The 22288-nt window shown below is 37.8% G+C and overlaps 1 protein-coding gene across 4 annotated transcripts in view; it reads left to right on the top strand.

The window, feature by feature from the left end:
• ATRNL1 (attractin like 1) overlaps nucleotides 1–22288 on the top strand; it is a 511034-nt gene that overhangs the window by 179809 nt on the left and 308937 nt on the right. For all 4 annotated transcript variants that reach the window (XM_054070985.1, XM_009570598.2, XM_054070987.1 and 1 more), the window contains exon 21: nucleotides 4094–4146. In XM_054070985.1, the coding sequence (XP_053926960.1) occupies nucleotides 4094–4146 (53 nt within the window). The remainder of the gene's footprint in view (nucleotides 1–4093; nucleotides 4147–22288) is intronic.

Raw genomic sequence — 22288 nt, 5'->3', positions numbered from 1 at the left:
CCCTTTCAATTCCTGGGAACCCTGTGAGCATGCGGCGATGAGCCGAGTGGACTTTCCCTCGGTATAGAATCACAGAATCACCAGGTTGGAAAGGACCCACTGGGTCATCGAGTCCAACCATTCCTAACACTCCCTTAAACCATGTCCCCAGGCACTTCATCCACCCATTCTTTAAACACCTCCAGGGAAGGCGACTCGACCACCTCCCTGGGCAGCTGTTCCAGTGCCCGATGACTCTTTCCAGGAAGAATTTTTTTCTGATATCCAGCCTGACCCTCCCCTGGCGGAGCTTCAGGCCATTCCCCCTTGTCCTGTCCCCTGTCACTTGGGAGAAGAGCCCAGCTCCCTCCTCTCCACAACCTCCTTTCAGGTAGTTGTAGAGAGCAATGAGGTCTCCCCTCAGCCTCCTCTTCTCCAGGATAAACAACCCCAGCTCTCTCAGCCACTCCTCGTCAGACTTGTTCTCCAGCCCCTCACCAGCTTCGTTGCTCTTCTCTGGACACACTCCAGAGCCTCAACATCCTTCTTGTGGTGAGGGGCCCAGAACTGAACACAGTACTCAAGGTGCGGTCTCACCAGTGCCGAGTACAGAGGGAGAATCCCCTCCCTGGCCCTGCTGGTCACACCGTTTCTGATCCAAGCCAAGATGCCATTGGCCTTCTTGGCCCCCTGGGCACACTGCTGGCTCATGTTCAGTCACTGTCAACCATTACCCCCAGGTCCTTCTCTTCCGTGCAGCTCTCCAGCCACTCTTCCCCCAGTCTGTAGCACTGCAAACTGTTATGCTGCACAGATCCTGTTTTTGCCAAGATTCTCATCCCTCCTGTACTGTGGTGCCTTTTATCTTGTGTGAAGACAAAACCACGTATCTCCTCTTGGGAAAAGATTCTCCTTGGTAGCCCCCGCCAGCACACAGCACAGGCTGGCATAGGTCCTTCCAGCACCTTCCTTCCCAGTGGTACTCCTGCTTGCAAACAGGCTGCTAAAGCCTAATGGGTAAGGTCAGACATGCCTTGCCCAAGATTCTTGGCTATGATGACTTTTGTGAGGCTCTCGATACAGAAAGCGTAACATATAGGATAATATATCTAAAGATTTTGCTGTGGTGTAATGCATTGTTCTTTTTTATTATGCATATTTTATCACTTCACCATGAACTAAGCAGCTGGCTGTGAAACTGCTTTGCCTTTTTCCCTTCAAGGTTCTTGAAGGTCACTTTTATAATTGTCAGGGAATTAATTATTTGGATTTGAATAAATGCTTGTGAATACTTGTATGTTGCAAAATATTCCCTACCTAATAATTTCTGTATTAAGCATTCTTTTGTGTGTTCTTTTAAGTAGTGAAACCTGTGATGCATTAGGTGGATTTAATAGATATTTTTATTTTATGTAGAAATGTGTTTTTTCTGTGATATAAATAGAAATTTAAATAGCAGAAAGATATATGTGATGCTGGAAATCCCTTCTGGGTTCTGGGACTTATTGATCCACAGGAGATGGTTTTGTCTGATTAGCAGGGGAGCTGAATGGAGGAGGGAAGCTGTGTGCAAAGAGCTTTCTTCTTTCATAAAGATTCTCAGATTTTAAAAAAAAGAGTCTGTTTTAGTGTTAGGAGGAAACAATGCTTCTTTAGACCCTGGGTTCAGTCACCACAGGTGAATTCTGTGGCTGGAAAGAGTTCACGGCGGAATTTCTTTAGTCTCCCCTGATGGAAAGTAGTACAGCTTGTTGTTAACAGTGGTCAGATGTTGCTCTTCCCTGTCATACAGAAATCAGTGCTGTTCTCAGTGAGTGACAGGGTAAGTTTCTTGCCTTCTTCCTCACACTCTGAATACACAGCTATCTACGTAAAATATATTTTTGTGTTCTGTATGAAACCCCAGCATATTCTGAGTACTGCCTATATTTAATATTCTATTTTGCCTTTGAAACAAAGCAGAAGGAAAAGAAAATCTTTTCCTACAATCTCTGTCTTATTATTATAATTTCTTACACGATTTGCTGTCGTTTTTATTGACAGTCTTACATACAAGGGAAGAAAAGGGAAGTTCTTTTAAAGTCTTCATTCAGAAATGATCCTTTTCCCTTGGCTCTTCCTTTCAAAACTGCCAACCTAAAGACACTTTCAGACATGAGTCTGTTTTTACGAGGCTGATCTGTTTAAGCAGTGAGCTGTTCTTTGAAGAATTTAGTCAGTGTTCTGTCGTGTTTAGAAAAATAGCATGTCAGGCAGACCAATATTAATACTAGAGATCATTTTTTCCTTTACTTTATAAGGACATGCAAGAGGTATTCAGGATCTTTGAGTGGTGAAGCATTGGAAGAGGCTGCCCAGGGAAGTGGTGGAGTCTCCTTCACTGGAGGCATTCAAAGACCGTTTAGCAGTGGCACTTTGGGACATGGTTTATTAGGCATGGTGATACGGGTTGACAATGGGACTGGGGTGATCATAGAGATCTTTTCCAACCTTAATGATTTTATGATCTTCTTATGAATTTGTTGGAAAGGACCTTAGGGCCAGAGCACTTGTATGGAGAAGACCACAAATTGTGTGCTACAGTTAGAGTTGAAGCAGATGGGTTTTTTGGTTTCTTGGAGTTTAGACAGAAGTATTTTTTATATAAAAAAATGTTGGATTTCTGTACAGTTGACCCCACAAAGAGTTCTCATACTGCTGTGAGACCCAGAGTGGGCAAGGACAGAACATTTTTTTTTTTCCCTGCTTTTCCATTTTATTTGGAATTTTGTTTGCAATTTTGTAACAAAGCACAAGGAGATTCCCTGCCTGTTTTGTAATAAAAATGAGTGTGTTAAGAATCACCAGTTGGAAGCTGTTGGAAAGACCAACAGTAATGCAAACATTATTCTACAGTCTGCAACTTGTTAAACGATATGACTTCTAAGTCAGAAAGTTACTCACAAATAAAATAACACACGCACACAAAAAATTTCCTTGCAATTTGAGTTTCTTAGAGCAAAGTAATGAAAAGGTAGTCCAAACTATTAAATGATCCAGATTTCCTCTGGGAAAATATTTATATGGAATTTAATAAGTAACAATAAGCTTTCACTTTGTTTTCTGAATCATTCTGTGTGTTTAATAGAAAATTATAATCTTGCTGGAGATTTCTGTGGTATAACCAAGAAAACCAAAAGCAGGATAATAATTTTCTGTTAAGGCACTACTAGGAATTTTTAGAGAAATGTTCTACAACTCAATTTGATCCCTGTGCAATTCCGTAGAAAATTTACTGTCTCTAAATATAATCGTATATCTTATCAATAAGAAAGATATTTCTTCCGCACTTATCTTGTACACATCTTGTCAGGAGCATCAGTACGTTGTATTCTACATTCCACATAATGCCGTAGGTGATCAATGAAGAGAAGCAATTGCCTCTGAAGTTCAGGGAAGGTGAGGAGCCGAGACACTGCTCTGCTTATAGTGCTGCACAATATTATTATTGTTGTTTAGTTGGAAATACTATGAATACTCTGCCTACGAGAATGGTGTGGCTGGAAATAGAGACCGTATGTTCCATTGCTGAAAGAATGGCATCAAGGGGTGTGGAAGGTGTTTGAGGCTGGAAAGCCTGGTCTTGTAGTAGTTCAGGGCTGTGTGTGTTAGAGGGAAAGACATACTTGGGAACGCTTTCTCTGGGCAGTGATGGATGCTGAGCTGTTGCCTTGGCGAGGGCCAGATCAAAACCAGCCGAGGGAGTAAACTATCAGTGTGGCGGTGTGGATAATTAGATATCCAGTGCTCGGCCACCCTGCCTGGCCCTCTTTTGTTTGTTAGTGGAGACGTACCACCTGCAATAAGTCCTACAATAGGCACTGAGTTTAAGCACGTGACTGAAGGGTGTTATTGAAAAGCCTATTTGCTCTGGGTTTCTCCTATGAGGAGGAAGAGGTGCCTCAGGAAAGTAGCACACTCTAAGCATGATATCAAATACTTCTTATTTTCGTGTGTTTATGCTACCACTGATAAAATATGCTATTTGGAATAAATATTCTAGCTGAATATTTATTAAAACTATAAAGTGTTTAATGGCAATGTTTGGTTTTGTCTTTTTTTTTTTCCCCTGCAGCTGTGACTCTGAAAATAGGTATCTTGGAAATCCACTGAGGGGAACATGCTACTGTGAGTACTTCTGTTTTTAATATTCAGTCCTGAAATGCTGTTGAAGTGTTATGTAATAATTTCACTTCTTTGGAAAACCAAAATATTTGTGTAAAGATTTTTCTGAAGTTGGACACGTTGATATTTTGACTGAAAAATAAAATGACCCACTGGGTTTCTCTGTAGCTTTGTCCACAAGATGCAAACTAGAGTCTACTAAAAGCTAATTCATTATGCCTAGGTTAGAGGTACTGACTGAGCTGTGGGGTTACTCTCTATATCAACGTAACAAAAAGAATGAGTCATTGTGTCATTGTTTGAAAGACAGGATTTGCAGTGGGGAAATGCAAATAGGTTAAACAGCACTTTTCCTGAGGACAGGCTGGATGCTTTAGGCAGTCTGCCTACCAGGGCCATGATCCACAACTGCTCTCCAGAGTATCAGAAGTGATCCTGTGTGTTGTCTCCACATTCTTACTATTGTAGAAATAACGATTCTGGCAAATTTACATTAAAGCATTTTATTTTTGATAGTCATAGTGAAAGAGCTGAAGGGATGAGAATGCTCATTACCCATGCGCAGAAACCCCTTAGTGAGTTCTGCCAATTTTGCTGTGCCAATATCAATGATAAATAGTGATTTTAATCATCATAAAAATGAATGGGATGTTGGAGAAGGCTGTTTTACCTTTTGTGACTTTTGCACATACCAGCTGAATGTCAGACGATTGGATCCAATTGTCTGTTGTTTCCTAACATCATCCCTTCCTCAAACTTAAATTTGCATAAAGACCGATCTCTGAATACATTTATAGCATCCAGTCTGATCTTTGGCCTCGTTTTTTAGCATTTCATTTTAGAATGTACATAAAAACTTTGTTTTAGAATCTCTTTAAGGCATCATTTACCTAAAGAAAAGAAACATTCGTTTATTACTAATGTTTCTTTCCTACCTTCGATGCTTTGCATCTGCAAGATATGTTTTACAGAACAAAATTGACACATACTATATTGCAGATACAGACATATCCCTAGGCCTAAAACATTTATTCCTCTTGCCAGGTAGAAAAGAAATTTGATGTGGGTTGTTTTGGTTTTCTTTTCTTCCCCTCACAGAGAAGTTAAGTTCAAATGTAATACTTCAAACGTTTTGAAGACACCGTTAACATTGTTGACATAAAGTAGACCAATATGGAGATACTGCTTTAAAGTGTGTTCTAATGATGCTGATGATCAAAGAAATTCAATTCCACTGGTTGGTTGCTTAGAAATGTTTCTTATTTAAAAGCAGAAATTTTCTTATTTTGAAGAATGAATTTTTGCGTCTATGAATGTTTTGGATTTTGTAGATATGGAACTAGATAATAAGTACATGAGAAGTTCATACTATGAATACAGTGTAATGGAGGTTATTTTTTATGTGTGTATCAACATTAGTTTTGCTGTTGAAAAATAAATGTTGTTAAATTTAAAGAGATGGGAAAAATTGACAACGTGATTTGTAGACCTCAAACACCTCCATGAAACTCCTCCATTTTTTTTGGTTTTTTTTTGCTATTATGTTGCAGGTTGGCTCTAATAAATTTTGGAGACAAATTAGACCATATTCAAGATACCCTTTCACCTTTTATTCATTCCTATTATTTGTCTTCTGTCTGATTTCAAAATATTTTAGAGATCTAGTTGTTCTGGAATGATAATTCTTCATTTAATACTTTCAGTGGTTTAAAATTTTGTATATAAATGATTTTCAGAGTTACTTTATCTGGAGCTAATAAGGAGCCTGTGCTAATTTGAAATAATGGTATTCTGTATTTCTTCATTTTGTGGCTGATGCATCACAATGTGAAATAATTTATTAATTTGTGGATAACTGACTGACCTAAGATTTCAATGACAATTGCTTATCAGCACCGTCCATTACCTGCTAAATCATGTATTAAAATATATATATCTCATAAAGACATGCTCCAATTTCTTATCTAGATAAGCATTTTAAAATATGACCTTACCATAGGCTATAATTTATATAAGAAAATGTTTCACTTCCATACAAAATAGGCATTTTGGTGGTACTTTCCTGTGCTTATTTCAGTACTTTGTAAGAAGCATTCTCTTTAGACACTTATATTGCTGCTTTACTACTCCCTGAAGTGAAGAATATTCTTATTTTTGCAGCACCAGAACAGTTATTGCTCAGGAGGGAGGAAAATATTGAAGAAAAACAGACTGTACATACATATGCTTATGTGAAATAAAAATTATAGACACATTTGTTTCTACCCCTTAAAATCAATATCAGTGAATGGTACAAAAGCAGGAATTAAACTAGTAATTTGCTGCATGGTTGGGATCTTCTTCAGGAAAGATTTAGTCATATGCTTGAGTTTCACCATCTTCAAAATGACCAGCTTTAAGTTTTCAAATTTTATCTTTTTTTCATTTGTGCTAATACTGCCCTAAATTGGAATATTTTTTGAAGCCAAAACCTTAGGATTCAGTCCTCAGTGTATGGCTAACTTTTGTACGATATTGGATGACCTCAATTTCTCTTTAACAGCAGACTGTGGATGGAGGATGCTTGTTACCTTAGAGGAGCTTTCTGCGACTTGTGGTATTGTGAATACCCACTGCCCTGTAAAAGTTCAGCTTTTTTTCATCTCTTTCAGCCCTCTTCCCAGCTTACGTAGTTCTTGCCTCGTCCTCTCTTCCCTCTTGCCTGTCATTGCCACCTCAAGCCTAGGAAAGGGGAACAGACTGCTGGTGACGTGGGTTCTGGTATTAACATCCATAGGTTGTTTACGATAGTATAGCCAGTAGGGTAGCACAGGTTGTTTTACTTTCTTTCTTACTTGTTTCTTTTCATAGGATCATAGAATGTCCCGAGTTGGAAGGGACCCACAAGGATCATTGAGTCCAACTCACTTTCATAGTGATATAGGAAAATAAGCAGAATATAAACTCTGTACGTGGATCTTATGATGGCAGAACTGATCTGAGAACAACTGAAAGCAGGAACGTTACAGAAAGGTCTAACGTGATCAAAAGGAATGAGATTTATATAGGAAGTGTCATGCTGAAACATTGTAGGGATTTAATGTAAATACAGATACTGTGCCAAAGGGATAAATGCAGATAGCAACAAAGCCATCAAATCCTAGAGATAACGGGAACGGTTTGTTAAACATCAGATTTCATTCTGATATGGCATTTCAAAGCACGGCAGCATTGGACGTGAGCTCTACTTTAAATTATCAAAATTTACTAAAAGTGGAGTAGGAAATGCCTGATAGACAGGGCACGCAACATTATATCGCCCAGATTGTGTGAAAATTGTCGCCCACTGCTTCTATTAAAATTATTTTCATTTCATTCTTCATGACTTCACTGCATGATTGAAAAAGTACAAACATACTTCTCAGAGAGAAGGAGAATGACAATGAGCCTCATAGATACAAAAATTAGAAAAATATTGGATGTGTAAGAAAGCACGAGCAGCTGCGTGATGGGCTATCTATTCTAGTACCCTGTGGTTGGTAGTGGCTGAATATGAGTGCCAGGGGAAGAGTAGAGCAAATGGACAAACAGAGTGGTATTTCTCTCTTTGCATACAGCAATTTGCAGTTCAGAAACTTTGTAAGAGGGAGGTTGTCTTGAGCAAAACGTTACTGATATGCCACTGTTTAGGAATATCAGGGGAAATCTTATATTTCAAAATCAAATATTTCATATACGTAAGAAGAATGTGAGTACACAAAAAAACTTCATAAATTGAAAAGCCCCAGTTTTGTTTCTCTGTGAAAGTATTCGTGTAGGTTATGTACCAGTGTGCTTCTGGATTGTGTCGCTGTGTTTCTGGTGGGGAGGCTGCGCACCCCATGGCCTTTCTGTTAGAAGCCAGTCTTTCTGTGAATGATCCGAAGCCGATTCAATCCACATAAATGAATTCTGAGTGGAGGCTGGAGATGTTTATGCAGCTAACTTATGCATGTACACAAACCAAAAATATAATGTTTTGTTACGGTGCGTTAGTATTTGATGTTGTTATTGTTCTTTGGTATCTCAGCTAGCATGATGTGTAACAGTGACACCGACATGGCAAAGGATGCATCCAAATCGCTGGATTAGTTCTTTGCATGTCAGCATTAAAAATGCATTGGTGTTGGAATCAGTGCTTCTGGGAGCAAAGCAACATGCAGCAAAACCAGATGGTTTTAGACTGATTAGGAGGCACCAATGGGACAAATGCCACTTCTGTGATTTTGACCTGCGTATATACAGCCACAAAGCTTTAAATGATAGGTAGATAAATAGTTAAATCAGAGTTCGAGAGAAAATGAGAGTTTAAATTTACATTTCATTATTTGTTACTATACAGACAGTGATTTATACGCATGCTAACAATCACTTGTTTTGAAAGGACGCGATACTCTGCTTCATAAACCTCTTTTAGATATCTGTATTTCTAAGGTCAAAAACTTTCCAAAATGTCTGGTTTATGTACATTGCTTTGAGTGTCACAGTTCGGATGCCACATTTGAAACATGAAGTACAGCTGATACTACTACGTGTGGAGCATAAAAGCTTACAACGGATCAGTATTTTGAATGTAAATTGTGTTGTTCGCCTGTATAGTTAGGACTTCCAGATGAGTTGAGCACTCAAGAGTTGCCCATCCCACCTAAATAGTACCAGTCTAGTAGCCAGCTAAGAAAATGTAGCTGAAAAAATGTACGTGGATTTACATACCTTCGTTACTTATTCCTTTTTACCCTTTAAAAACATGTTTAGAAGCACTTTTTATTATTTCAGGGTGCTACCATCAACCATGAAGAGAACAAGTGGCTTCTCCATTTGGCTCTGCAGATTGGTTACTCTTTCAGAGTAGGCATGTCACTTTAGAGAATGAAACTTTTATACATTTGAGAAGATTTTCTCGGCAATGCGCAGTAAGAATGTAGTCGCAATGCAATAAAATTACAATAAATTAACAGTTTTGCTTAATCTAGTGCTTATCTTTGGGCTGGACAGTTATTTTTGGGGGTTGGTGACTCTGTGTGAACTCAAGAAGAAGCAGAAGCTTGCCTTTTGCATTCAGGAGAGTAAAGCTGTAGAGTTTTCTGTGCTGCAGAGGAGACCCACTTTTGGGTTTGATAGAGGGATTAGAGAAGCCACGAATGAACAGAGGTCAGGAAGGATGGGTCACTTACGAAGAGAATTAAAATGAGGTGGGGCTTAATGAATCATGGCTTTTCTTAGAATTAAAACCTATGTATTGATCATTTATCCATATCTATGCCTCTGATGGAGATAGTTGTTGGATTTACAGCCTTTAAAAGACGAAGCATGAATATCTGTAGATAAAAGAACCTGAAAGAACGTGGAAATTTTAACTATTCCCCTACTTTCATTGCGTTTCCTCCTACAGATCTTAAGGACATGGTTTAGTGGTGGACTTGGCAGTGTGAGGTTTATGGTTGGACTTTGATCTTAAAGGTCTTTTGCAACCTGAACGATTCTGTGATCTTCTAATCTTTCCCTTATCTCAGTGTTTTATGCAATACTAGTTGTATATGGCTTCACACAGTGACTCATCAACCACTATTTGAGATCTTTTCCTGGGATGAAGCGTGCACACAAGGGAGATGGTGGCCCCATCTGCAGGAGCCTTAAGGGTCAGATGAACTACGGAGCACTGGCACCGCTGAGCTTTTCTAGTCCACCTTGTGGATGTGGAAGGAGGAAATGCAAAGCCAGGGAAAACATCACTTCTCAGATAATTATCACTAAAAAGATGACTAGTAGGAAAATAATATTCATAGGGGTTTTTTTAAAATTTTTTTTTAATGTTTTAAATTTTTTTAATTTATTTTTTTTTTAAATTGCCTTTGGATACATTTTATTGGCTCTTTTTTTCCTACTTAAAGTACACAGCAGGAAAAAAAAAACAACAATTGTATGTAAACTACTAAATATTTTGCAAAACTTTTTGGGGAGTTACCTGAGTAATTGGTTTATGGCTTTACAATGGCATTCTAAACTGAGCCATAAGGTCGTTAACACTATTGCTTGTTTCCTTGGTGTACATGTTGAAAGGATAGCAATAAGGAGTTCTCTCAGTGTGTCAGCAACTCACAAAGATGAAGAATGATACTTTCATGTCCTAAATTGGTGGGGAAGCATGAAATGTATGTTCAGTGAAAACTGTGAAGATAATATCTGGTATCTGTGCAGGGAGCTGGGGAGAGAGAAGGAAATTTTGCTTCTGGCTGTAGGACCTCGTAAATATTCTAGTCCAGTCCTGGAGCTTCATTAGCCCCATGACTGCTGACACAACAGGACTTCAAAGAAACAAAGAGGGTAAAGTAATGAAAGTGCTGTTTTTCAGTAGCAATTACATATATTACAATATGTTAAATATGTAAATTCATTAAAAAAGGGGGAATTAAACCGTTACAAGAAATCTCACAAAATACTGTGCCAAAATTTCTCATGTGATCTAACTTGCTGACAGTGGTGTGGCAGCAGTCTAAGTCATCCCCTTCACTGGAGAGCGGACATAAGCAGATAAAAGCAATCTTTTGTGAAGCAAAATGTTGTAGGAGCTGATGGGGGCTGGATCTCGATTGACTACTTCACAGAATCACAAGGTTAGAAAGGACCCATCGGATCATCGAGTCCAACCATTCCTAACACTCCCTAAACCATGTCCCTCAGCACTTCATCCACCCGTTCCTTAAACACCTCCAGAGTTGATCCAGTTGCTCTCAGTGTGAGGGTGGCACACTGAGATCTACCATAAATTAGTTCTTGAGCTGCTCCAGCTTTGCTGCTTGAAGCTTTTCTTGTGAATAGAACGTATTTATGCTTCCTTTTCTTCATCACTCCTTGGCTTTTGTCTTTCATCTACTATTTCTATTTTGCCCCTTCCTAAAAGTTGTTACTGCTGGATCCCGAGGTGGTGATATGAGTAAGATTTAGTCCAGAGCCCATTCTAAGGTGTTCTTCGGTTTTGGGGTTACAGCACCACTCCTCGCTGAATAAGAGACTGTATGTAGAACTTCACTGGGCCAAAGCGTTGTTGGCTTCCCTGATATTTCTTATACTATACTGACATCATACTTTTTTTTTTTTGCCTTTTCTTTTTAATAAAATAAATTACAGATTTTACCTTTTCCACTTGCACCAATCAGATCTCACAGAAAAAGGGCAGTTATAAGGCGGTTGTATGCTGGTCAAGAAATGCGTACGTGGTCTGATAGCTGTTGAAATGTAATGCAATCTGTCAGCAAGAAAATACAATGTGGATTTTAAGCATTCTCTGTGTAGGGAAACATGCATGTATGTTCATTCATGGACCTAAAGCACGACATCTTTTATTAAAAAATAAAATATGTCAAATAAAACGTATACTTGAGGTGCCCATAAAGCACTAGGTGGCAGACTTGTTATACATAGAGAGAAATTAAACTCAAGAACATTCCAAGGAGAGTATTTTAGAAGATTAATAGCAAGTAGCACTTTTAATAAACCTTAACAGAAATTTTAGAGATATTTAAAACTTATGTTGAAACGTAAAGGGCATAAACAATAAATTTTAGCTATTGAAAAGGTGTTTGTTTTTGATGAGTTGTGAGCTCTGTACTGGCAGTTAGATGCTTCGCTACTGATTTGTAGAATTCATGTTTCCTTTATGGATAGCATTAATTTAAACTAAATACATATTGTAATTGTAAAACTGTCATGCTTGACTTAAAATAATGAGTTCCACCAATTACATCTAACACTGATTGACTTTGATACAGACCGAAACAATTTTTATTATTTATATATATACAGTAACAGCAATGATTCACATTGTACTTTGAATATATGGGCTTATCCAAATAAATTCTATTTAAAAGAAATCTTCTTTGTCTAGTGGAACAGATGATAGTTTAAATTAGACAGTTCTGGGGTGGTTTGAGAAGAGATCAGCCTCAATGAATCTGCCAACTCAGAACTCACACAGAGCAGCAGACAAATGGAGTCTTTGCCCTAAACTAAAACGACCAGACGTCCCAAACTGTCACCTTCCAGATTTAGACCAATAACCACAGCACGAACCTGAAACTCCTAATAAAGTATCATGATCTCACTCCGGGTTCTGCGTGCTCATTTGCCAAATGGTTGGTTGGCTTGCAGCTATTTTTTGGGCAGGCTAAATAAACAGTTTTACTACCAATCATTTTCATGCTTTACTGTGAATTGGAGAATCTTTCCATGTAGGTATTTCTATTATTATTATTATTATTATCATCATCATCATCATCAGTATTATCATTGGTATTATCATTGGTTTTATTATCGGTGTTATTACTACTGTTCTATTATTATTATTTTCATTTGGGGATTTTCTCTGTTTAAAAACACACACTTTATTTTTGAAATGAGGATTATTTGCTTACTCTGATAGCTTTTACTGATGTGTCAGTGAATTTACTGACCGACATCCCTTTGCAGAAACTATTTAATAACTTTTGCCAAAGTAGAGAAGTAATTCTGGTGACTGTTTATTTAGATATACTACCCTGAGCCAAAAGAAGATGGCCAGTACTCTGGGCAAACAAACTTTCTAACTTCTAAGGAAAAGAAAATAATAGATAAACTTTATTATGAGTGCAAATAAAAGTCTGAATTAGAGGTCTTCATCACCTGATGGACCGTTCCCCAGGTCCTCTATTTATTTTTCTTCTTATTATTTATCTTGTAAATAGAATGTGTAGCATTACAGGAAAATACCTATTAGGATAAAATATAAACCAGTATAAATTATGCTAATTAATAGAACTATAATGTTTTTAAAGTTTGATGAGGCAAAACTGAGAGAGACTCGATGGCTTAGAGAACTCGTTCAGAAGAAATACTTTGTTTTATAAGGGACTGTAGCCCATGTGTGAACCATTTTTTTTAAATGAGAAGGAAACCCATGCAAGTATGTACATCTACGCAATGTTTATTTTGGTGATATAGTGAGCTGAGGTACGAATCCTTGCTGTGTATGTGTTTGTTTCCCTAATGTGTCCACAAAAGCAAGAGCTGTCACTCCTGTAACACCTGGGAGGCCTTACAGCTCCCCAGGACTGGGGTTGTAAGAAGCACACAGAGTAAGAAAGGATCCATTAGTCTCCCTTTACCTTCTGACACTGAAGAGAAACCCTTTGTGGTGGGTTTACGGATGCACTGCTTCCCCTGCTGACTTCCCAAAGAATAGAGAGAATTCTTCCTATGTGGGACTTAAAGGAAAGATCTATAGTTAAATCTTGAGCCAGTTGGAATAGAAAAAGAACCAAGCCCCTGACTTTTATAAATACGTGGCTTATGGTTCGTGAGAGAATTTGAGTTGGTTCCTTTGACTGGGATTATTCCATGTCATCTGGAGTACTTTTCTCCACTGGCAAGTGTGATGCACTTGAGGATAGTTTAGTCTTTTCATTATTGCAGGGTGAAAACCTAATGCAGCCGTCTAGGTGTTTGTAAGGTAGGTTATTCAGGTGTCTTATGTCCTGAACCGCTTCATCTTAGCACGTATTTCTCAAAGTTGAGAGAGCAGTCAGTAATGTTTTCATCTTGAGAATTAGTGTTATGAAGACCTTGGTGGAATATTTGAGTCAATTCTGTAGAATTTAAATAAATTGAGAGCCGTTTCTGTCTTAAGACGATGACAAAACCTTGGGTTACATAAACGTCAAGAAATCCCCTATTAATTTAAATGTGGACATTGTCAAGTTCAGCCTTCAGAGTGGCTAACTCGGCTCCGTTTCAGCATATTCTAAAGTAGCCTATGAGTTCTTGACAACTATTTATTTTCACTTTTTATTAGCTTGAATTGTGAATATTTTTTTTGAAATGTGTTCCAGAAATATAACCCATTGACAGCGAAGTGTAATTTGCTGCTGCCTTGTTACAAAGGGTAACGCTGATATAAAATGGAAGAGCAAACTGTGAGAGCAAAAAAGAGCAGTATACATTAGCAAAATAGATTCAATAGCGAACAAGACATTAAGGGAAAGTTGAAAAATGTATCTGTCAAAGAGTATGAAGATACACCAGTAGAGAAGTAATATATATGTATTTGATTTGTCTTTTTATGTCACAAGTAAATAAATATGTTTTACTGCGTTACCCCCTTAAGGAAATGCCATGGCCAGAAAAAATGACAAGCTGTGCAAGACGTGGGCAGAAAAGCCTTAAAAAGGCAAAAATTCTTGTCAATTAAATGAGAACTTTAGAATCCTACTCTTGTTAAGTAGAAACAGGTACCAGTTCGGTTTGTCAAGACACAGCTAGACGGATTCTAAAGCATTAGAGCCTTTCATGGCACTAGGAATAATTAACGAAAGAGAAGATGAAGAGAGGTCATTATTAGAGTATTAGAGTGAACAGGAGGCTAAATGGTCGAAAGCATGAAGCTGATTCATCTAGGGAAGACGATGTACGACTACATCATGCGAATATGTTCATTGTCAGGGATTGCCTACTGCAATGTATCATCTGTGAAGATCCGGTATAGTTGATATGAAAAATCAGAGGCTTTCAAATACTGAGAACAAACAGACCCTCAGTATTCACTACGGTTTACTCTTCTTTTTTTGCTGATAATCCATTTCTCAGAAAAACTGTGTCCAAAAGTACGCCTGATATCTACCTAAAAGTAGGGATATCTAACAATTGTTCTATATTAAGCTAATCATCTGAGAAAAAAACCTCAATAAATGAGAGTTTTATTCTGTTTATCCATTTCAGTTAGCAGTACTTTCTTTCCATGGCCAAAAATGTCATGAATTAGTGAAAATACATCTGTATCTAGTTCTTGGTTTATAGAAAAAATAGGGTTAGGAGAATAGAATATTTCTTTTAATCTCCAGCAGCTGTTTGAGGTGGAAATGAAGTATTCCAAGTCACTTTCAGAAAGGAGTCTGTGAGTCCTGCTGTGGTGGCCAACGTTCCCTCTCTCAGGCAAAGAATAAATTTCCTCTGAAGAGTGGATGGCTGCTCTGGGATTGATAAAACCAGCCTTTGGGGTTCCATTTTTCCCTTTCTCTTTTGTTTCCATTTGCTTAGTTTATCCAATTGCTTTATTATTTTACAAGCTTAGCAGCCAGCCCTACAAACTAAACTTGTAGGAAGTGGGGAGAAGAATCTAGGTTTATTTTATCTCAAGTCTGTCCCTCTGTACTTTACCCAGTACTTAGGAATTTCCTCCTATGAATTTTAAAGGCTGTGAAGGCAGGATTAGGCAATATTATTGACATGTAGTATCATTTATGAATGTTTGGAAATTGACTATAACATGACTGTTTTTTTTCTTTTTCTGAATTGACATTCAATTCTTAGTATGAGCAAAAATCGGTGAGAATGTTGTTATTTAAATCAACAGATTTTATTTTATTTAATATACCTGATGGTATTTTACATGAAAAGATGCTCGTGTTACTTTATGAAGTTGTAATGTGAAAGTGTTCTTCTGTCCATTGTGCAAGTACAGTGATTTAGTAAATAATATTTTTTACAAGTATCCCTTTCAATTCATGACTTAAAAATAGAGGAGACACACAGTGAGGTATACGATGTGCATCATTTCTGTCCAGTATGAAGGGCAGTTTTGCTGAAAGCGTTCTGGATTTATTTGCTCTAAGATATTTTACGTCTCAGAACTAACATGTTAAAATTGTTTGAGAAACGGCAAAAAATACCCAGAAAGTTGAAACATCTCAACTTCAGTTTACATTGTCTATTTTATATAAATCGCTTGGAGTCAAGGGGCATGGGGTAAGATCTGACATTTGGACTGTAGATTTAAGGTTTCTTAAGCAAAGTTCAACTAAATAATGAGAAAAAGGAAGGAAGAGAGTTTGGAAAATGTTGAGATATTACAGGAGCACCTACTTATCTGTGTATCTTGCAGCCTATTCACAAAATGCATGTACTGTCTCCTTCTAAGGACTGATCAGAGGTTGCCTCTTTGATTGCTGAGAACTGTAATGAAGTATTTGAGAACAAGGACAAAAACTCTGCTGAGAATCCACATAGAAGTTACTGAGTGCATGGCTTCTGAGTAATCTGAGTTTATGTGAAAACTTGAGATGATGATAATAATAATAATAATAATAATATAAGATTATTTATGTTTTTACCACGCCCAGTGCAATTTTCTGGGCATTGATCCATTTTAGAAATAAAAATCAGTTTCTTTATTTCTAAAAGGAAACAAAGTGACTTATATTAAAAAGGAGGATCTGTGCCTGGTGGATCCTCCTGAAAACTACACTGAGGCACATGGAAAATCACAAGGTGATTGGTAACAAGCAACAGGGCATCACTTATCATGCCTGACAAATATAGTGGCCTTCTGTGATGAGGCAGCAGCTTTGGTGGATAAAGGAAGAGTAACTGATGTCATCTACCTGGTCTTTTGCAAAGCATTGTACACTGTCCCGCATGACATAGAATCGTAGAATCAGTAGGTTGGAAAGAACCCACTGGATCGAGTCCAACCACTCCTAACGCTCCCTTAACCATGCCCTTCAGCACCTCATCCACCTGTCCCTTAAACACCTCCAGGGAAGGTGAGTCAATCACCTCCTTGTGCAGCCTGTTCCAGTGCCAACATCCTTGTCTTTAAATTGGAGAGCCATGGATTTGATGTATGGATGGCTCGGTAGATAAGTGGAGACCAGTGACACGTGATGCTCTTCAGGGGTTTGTGTTGGGACCAACAGTGTTTAATCTTTGTCAGAGATATGGACAGAGGGGTTGGGTGCACCTTCAGCAAGTTTGCCGACACCACCAAGCTCTGTCGCGTGATTGACATGCTAGAGGGGAAGGGATGCTGGATGAGCGGTAAAACATGAGCTAACATGGCATGGTGCACTTGCAACCCAGAAAGCCAACCATATCCTGGGCTGCATCAAAAGAAGCATGACCAGCAGGGCGAGGGGAGTGATACGACACCGCTATCGTGGGACCTCATTTGAATCACTGCTTTCTGGGCCCCCAACGTAAAAAGGACATGAATCTGTTGGAGAGAGTCCAGAGGAGGCCACAGAGATGATCCGAGGGCTGGAGCAACTCTGCCGTGAGGACAGACTGAGAGATTCAGCCTGGAGAAGTAAAGAATCTGGGGAGAACTTTTAGCAGGCTTCCAGTACCTGAAGGGAGCGATAGGAAAGCTGTGGAGGGACGCTTTAAAGGGCATGGAGGATGAGGGGGAATGGTTTTAAGCTGAAAGAGGGGAGATTTAGGTTAGATATTGGGAAGAAATTAGTTACTGTGAGGATGGTGAGGCCCTGGCACAGGATGTCCAGAGAAGTTGTTGTTGCCCCATCCCTGGAGGTGTTCAAGGCCAGGTTGGATGAGGCTTTGAGCACCCTGATCCAGTGGGAGGTGTCCCTGCCCGTGGCAGAGGGGATGTTATTAGGTTATCTCAAAGGTCCCTTCCAACCCAAACTGTTCTAAGAACCTATGATTTAAACAAGAAACTGAACATTATAAAAGCAAAACTTCAAGTAACATTAAAGTTTGACTGCTTTCATGAACTCTGTGACAAGAAACATCCCTTTTTGGCAATAACAGATGAACTCGGGCAATAATTTCATGTTGTTGTTTCTTAGATGTGCCATTTCAGTTGTAGAGCAAGCAGATCTGAGATCTCTTCAGTTCCCATGGACTATATTTAACTAAAGAACTAAATTTGCATCAGGTTAGTTAGTACTGATGTTTGTGTATTGCAAACAGTAGTAATATTAATGAGTGTTGTAAAGCTGGTGACGTATCTTGATCATTATGAAGAAAATTTAATGGAGAGAGACATTTGGATTTCTGCCATAATATTTTAGAGACATGTTTTTCTTGGTTTTGGTTTTACTTTTCTCCCATTTTTCTAGCGCTTAAAGATTATTTCAAGATCTTACAAAGACCTTCCACTGTGACAAAACAAAAGTTCGTTTACTGAGCAGTCCTTAATATCAAGTAACAGTAGTTTTATTTTTTCTAATCATAATGCGTGTGCCATGAGCTTTGAAATGCTCCATCACCAGAGAAATCTAGAGTTTTTCTAAAATAGGTGTATAAATAACTGTCAGTTGATGCAGTTGCCTTTCTTCATTGTTTCGTCTTTCATTAACGCTTCATTCCTATTCTCTAGTTCACTGGTTTCCAAGCTCTCTTTATGGATAATGCTCCTTTGTGGAACTTGTACAGGATTTGTAGCTGCTCACAGAAACCCATCAGTTGCTGCTGTTTTCATTTAAGTGTTTGGTGAAAGACTAATGAAAAAAATGAGACTTGGCTGTGGTCCATGGTTTAAAAACTTCAGGAGCACAATCTTTGGACTGTGTTGTATGAACTCAGGTAGCTATATATATTCCTTGGTTTTTAGATCTCAGCAATAATTCTTCCCTTGCTTACTATACCATTTACATGCCTACATATTTACTTCCATGACAGTTTCAGTGAGATCCATCTCACTTTACTGCTCTTTTACAACTTACAGTTTAATTATAGGTCTTTCAGTAATCAGTAGAATCAAAGATTACCCATCCGGTCTCTGTGTGTATGTTTTAGAACAAGATGTCGTCTTCAGAAAGAATAAACTTCTAACACAAGACAGATTTTTCCTTCTTATCTGGCCCTCCCTTAGGATCAAAATTGACAACTTATTAGACCTTTCCAAATAACAGCTGAAAATTTCATAGGAGAAAAGATTTCTGTTTAAAATAAAATTTAGTTAACTGATTTGTTGATTATGACACTTAATCCCCTTTTTTTTTGTGGGCTTTTAGTACATTTTTTTCTAAAGTACAGTAAGAGAAACAATGAATTGTTATTGCTGAATGATTTTTAAAAACTTTGAACATCTGTGAAATTCATTCTCACATGCTCTTATATTTTTTTAACATGCAAAAAGAGGCATGTAGATAGAATATTTGGAGTATAAATAGAGTGTTGGAGTATTTTTAACCTCATCCCACTCGTTACATTTAGCAAAAAGGCAAGTTTTGCTCCTTAATAGTAAAGACTTCACAGTAAATGACTTTTTGTTTGGTCATAATGGAGAAGTAATGTTGAACACCAACATATTTCAGTATAACAATGAAAATGAGGCAGTGGATGACTGTTAGATACAGACAAGAGAGGAATGAATCAGGCAGCTGCTCTGAAAGTTCAAAGTAATTATCCTGTCTGAAAATAGGTCTGGTGGTAACCCCCTAACATTGATGTAATACAAGCAGAATTTATTTTGGTCACAAATGAATATGATTTATAGCACTTGATAATGGAACTTGGTTTCAAAAGCAGCATTTTTTGCTGATGGAGAGGAATATGAATAGGACTGCTCAAAAGAAACTCTTACTGGAAATAGAGAACAATCGCAGGAAAGAGCAGGAGAGAGACGAACTGCCTGTGCAGTGAAGAGGTGAGAGTATGAATTTTAGAATCAACATGAATAGAGGGTGCCCTAAATAGAAAAATGTGGGAAGACTGACTGTGATGGGTCTGATGTTGCAATCACGAGGGAGGTTTTTACTCTAACTTTTAAACTAATTTCAAGAAGTAAAATTAGAACAGCACTGCTTTATGAGGTTTCTATTCACAAAATTAGTTATTGTAGTTCAGTAATACTGAATTATGATGAAAATGTGCCAACTCAGGCACGTAATTGTCTATTTGCTTTTTAGTTTAATGAAGATATTGAAATAATGTCACCAGTGGAAGCAAATGATCGAAACATAATTTCTTAACCATAGTCTTAAAAGTTTTAATCGTATCTACATGATTGTACATAAGACCAGCCATTTATTCAGTGGATGAAGAAGCTTTTCATCTTTTTGTTACCCATCCTTTACTATTAAAAGTTTTAATTTCCTGTTTTATGGCTAGTATGCTTAGTAGTGTGCCATCTATTCCTTCAGGTTTAGTGATTATCCATCCATCCATCATCATTTCAAGTTGTCCATAAGGGTTCCCTTTGAATAAGCACTTGCTGACTCCCTTTGATGTCCATTACGTTAGTTTTCAGTATAATTTAACTATTATTATTGGTTACCAGAAAAAACATGTACAAAACCACTTCAGTCATTCGTGGGGTAAAGATCATTTAATCCTCACCTGGATCTTATAAAATGCAATGATTGGGTTTTAGTTGGGGACTGGTGCAGTACTTTTGGCTTAGAACTTTTACTAAAATTTATTTTTCGGTGCTGAAATACTAGACCATTTTCTCAGGAATTCTGTAGATGTATGAGAATCTTGTTCAGCTTTAGAAACCTGTATTAGGAAGGTTTGCAGCAGAAGCCGTGGGAGAATGGCTCGTGGCCAAAGTTAAGAAACCCACTGGAACGTGTCCGGTTATGTATGTTCTTACCCTTTCTCTGCAAACTCAGGTTCGTTCTCCCCTCTCTGCTGAGAGATGTAGTGGGCTCGGATGCTCTGCTGGAATATTGAGGAAAGAGAGAAACCAGCTCAGAAGTAAAGTTCTTCTCTAGAATTTATTCCAGCCTGATTCTTAAAATTACTTAATAAAATTCTTTTATTGAAATATGCTCCTGAGTCAGGAAAGGTGGAAGAATTAAGGTTGCTGGTACAATTGTTTTTTTTTTATTTACTTTTTTATTAGGCCATGACTGTACAATTTTTAATAACATGGCTACATACTACTTGCCGGGGGAACTTTCCTTCTACAATGCACTTAATGAATTTGTTTGTGGGGGATGAATCGGTGATCATGTAATAGAAAGATGGATGTATCTTACTTTCCTGTTTAGTTGTTACAGTGGGAGGAATTACAATGATGGAAGGAGCTGCAAAACAAGAATGATTGTGTGTAGCATTATATAATTTGGAATATTATGAAGAATCAAGCTCTAGGTATTTCAGATGAGCTGCTCATGATTAATGGATGTTTCTGTCCTTGGTCTCTTTGTTTCATTCCTTGTCCTGTAAAATGAGACTGGTAACGCCTGCTCATCTCACATTAAAGTTGTAACAAATTCATTAACTTTTCTGAAGAACTTAGGAAATGATAATGACGAATACTACAGAAAACCACATTAGAAATTAATTCTGTCTTTAGAAAACGTGTATTGTATAGTAAACGAGGCGTGGGCCCGACGCCAGGTATTGAACATAGAACAAAGTGTTGGATAGCTGCCCACTAAGTGTGCACTCACCCAAAAATAACTCACAGGCACGTTGATTGTAGTTGTTCATCTTACAGCCCTCGTATCCTTCTTTAGCATACCTTTTTTGTATGTAGCTTCATCACTGGTTTACACTAAACATATCCAATATTTAAAAAAAAATTAATTACTAATGTAATTACATATTCTCAGCAAGTTGGAGTGGCATTCAGAAATACCAAGTAGAATTTCAGATATCTCAAGGCTTCTGTATCACCTTTATTCTTTTGGGAACATTTGGCATTTTTGGAAAACGCAAAATTTTCTTCTAACACAAAAACTTGAATATGGGAATAGCTCTGTTCCTTGTTGGGACGTGACTATAGAAGTCCCATGTTAAGCGATATTAACCATATTAAAAGTCATGGGTCTTCATTAAAGAGAGAGAACAGTTTCTTGAAAATTAACAGCGATACTAGGATTAAACAAGTGCTTTGAAATTTATTTTCCTCATTTAATTAAATGGCTTTCTTCTCCTAATTATTGTTGTGTTCTCACACGCACTCATTACTGACATTTTGAATTGATTTTAATGACTCCTTTTGACTATGAAAGCAGTCAAGGGTTTTAAAAGAATCAAAATAGAGATGTGAAAAGACTCAATAACCGTAAGTCCTTGTTATATTTGACCATTGAAGGTGTCAGGATGGTATTGTGGTCTTGTCTTGCAATGTCCTTTTTCTGCTGCATTCAATGATTTTTGATACAAAATGAAGCAACTTGCCTGGGAACAGAGATTAGATTTGAGGACTTCACTTTGCATTTTGAGTGCCTGGGTCATTTGACTTCCTCTTGTCTCTTGCTCGCTGTGTGCAAATTAAATCTTTTTTTCCTGGTAGTGTGAATTCTTCTGCCACTTCTCCCTTACCTTCACGAAAATGATGAGGCAGACACCCCGCTAGGCAAAATAGGAGGAGCTAGGTTTATCCTGCCAAGAATAAGAC

The sequence above is a fragment of the Cuculus canorus genome, chromosome 7, assembly GCF_017976375.1.
Source record: "Cuculus canorus isolate bCucCan1 chromosome 7, bCucCan1.pri, whole genome shotgun sequence".
NCBI lineage: Eukaryota > Metazoa > Chordata > Aves > Cuculiformes > Cuculidae > Cuculus > Cuculus canorus.
This window is presented reverse-complemented; position numbering and strand designations above follow the sequence as displayed.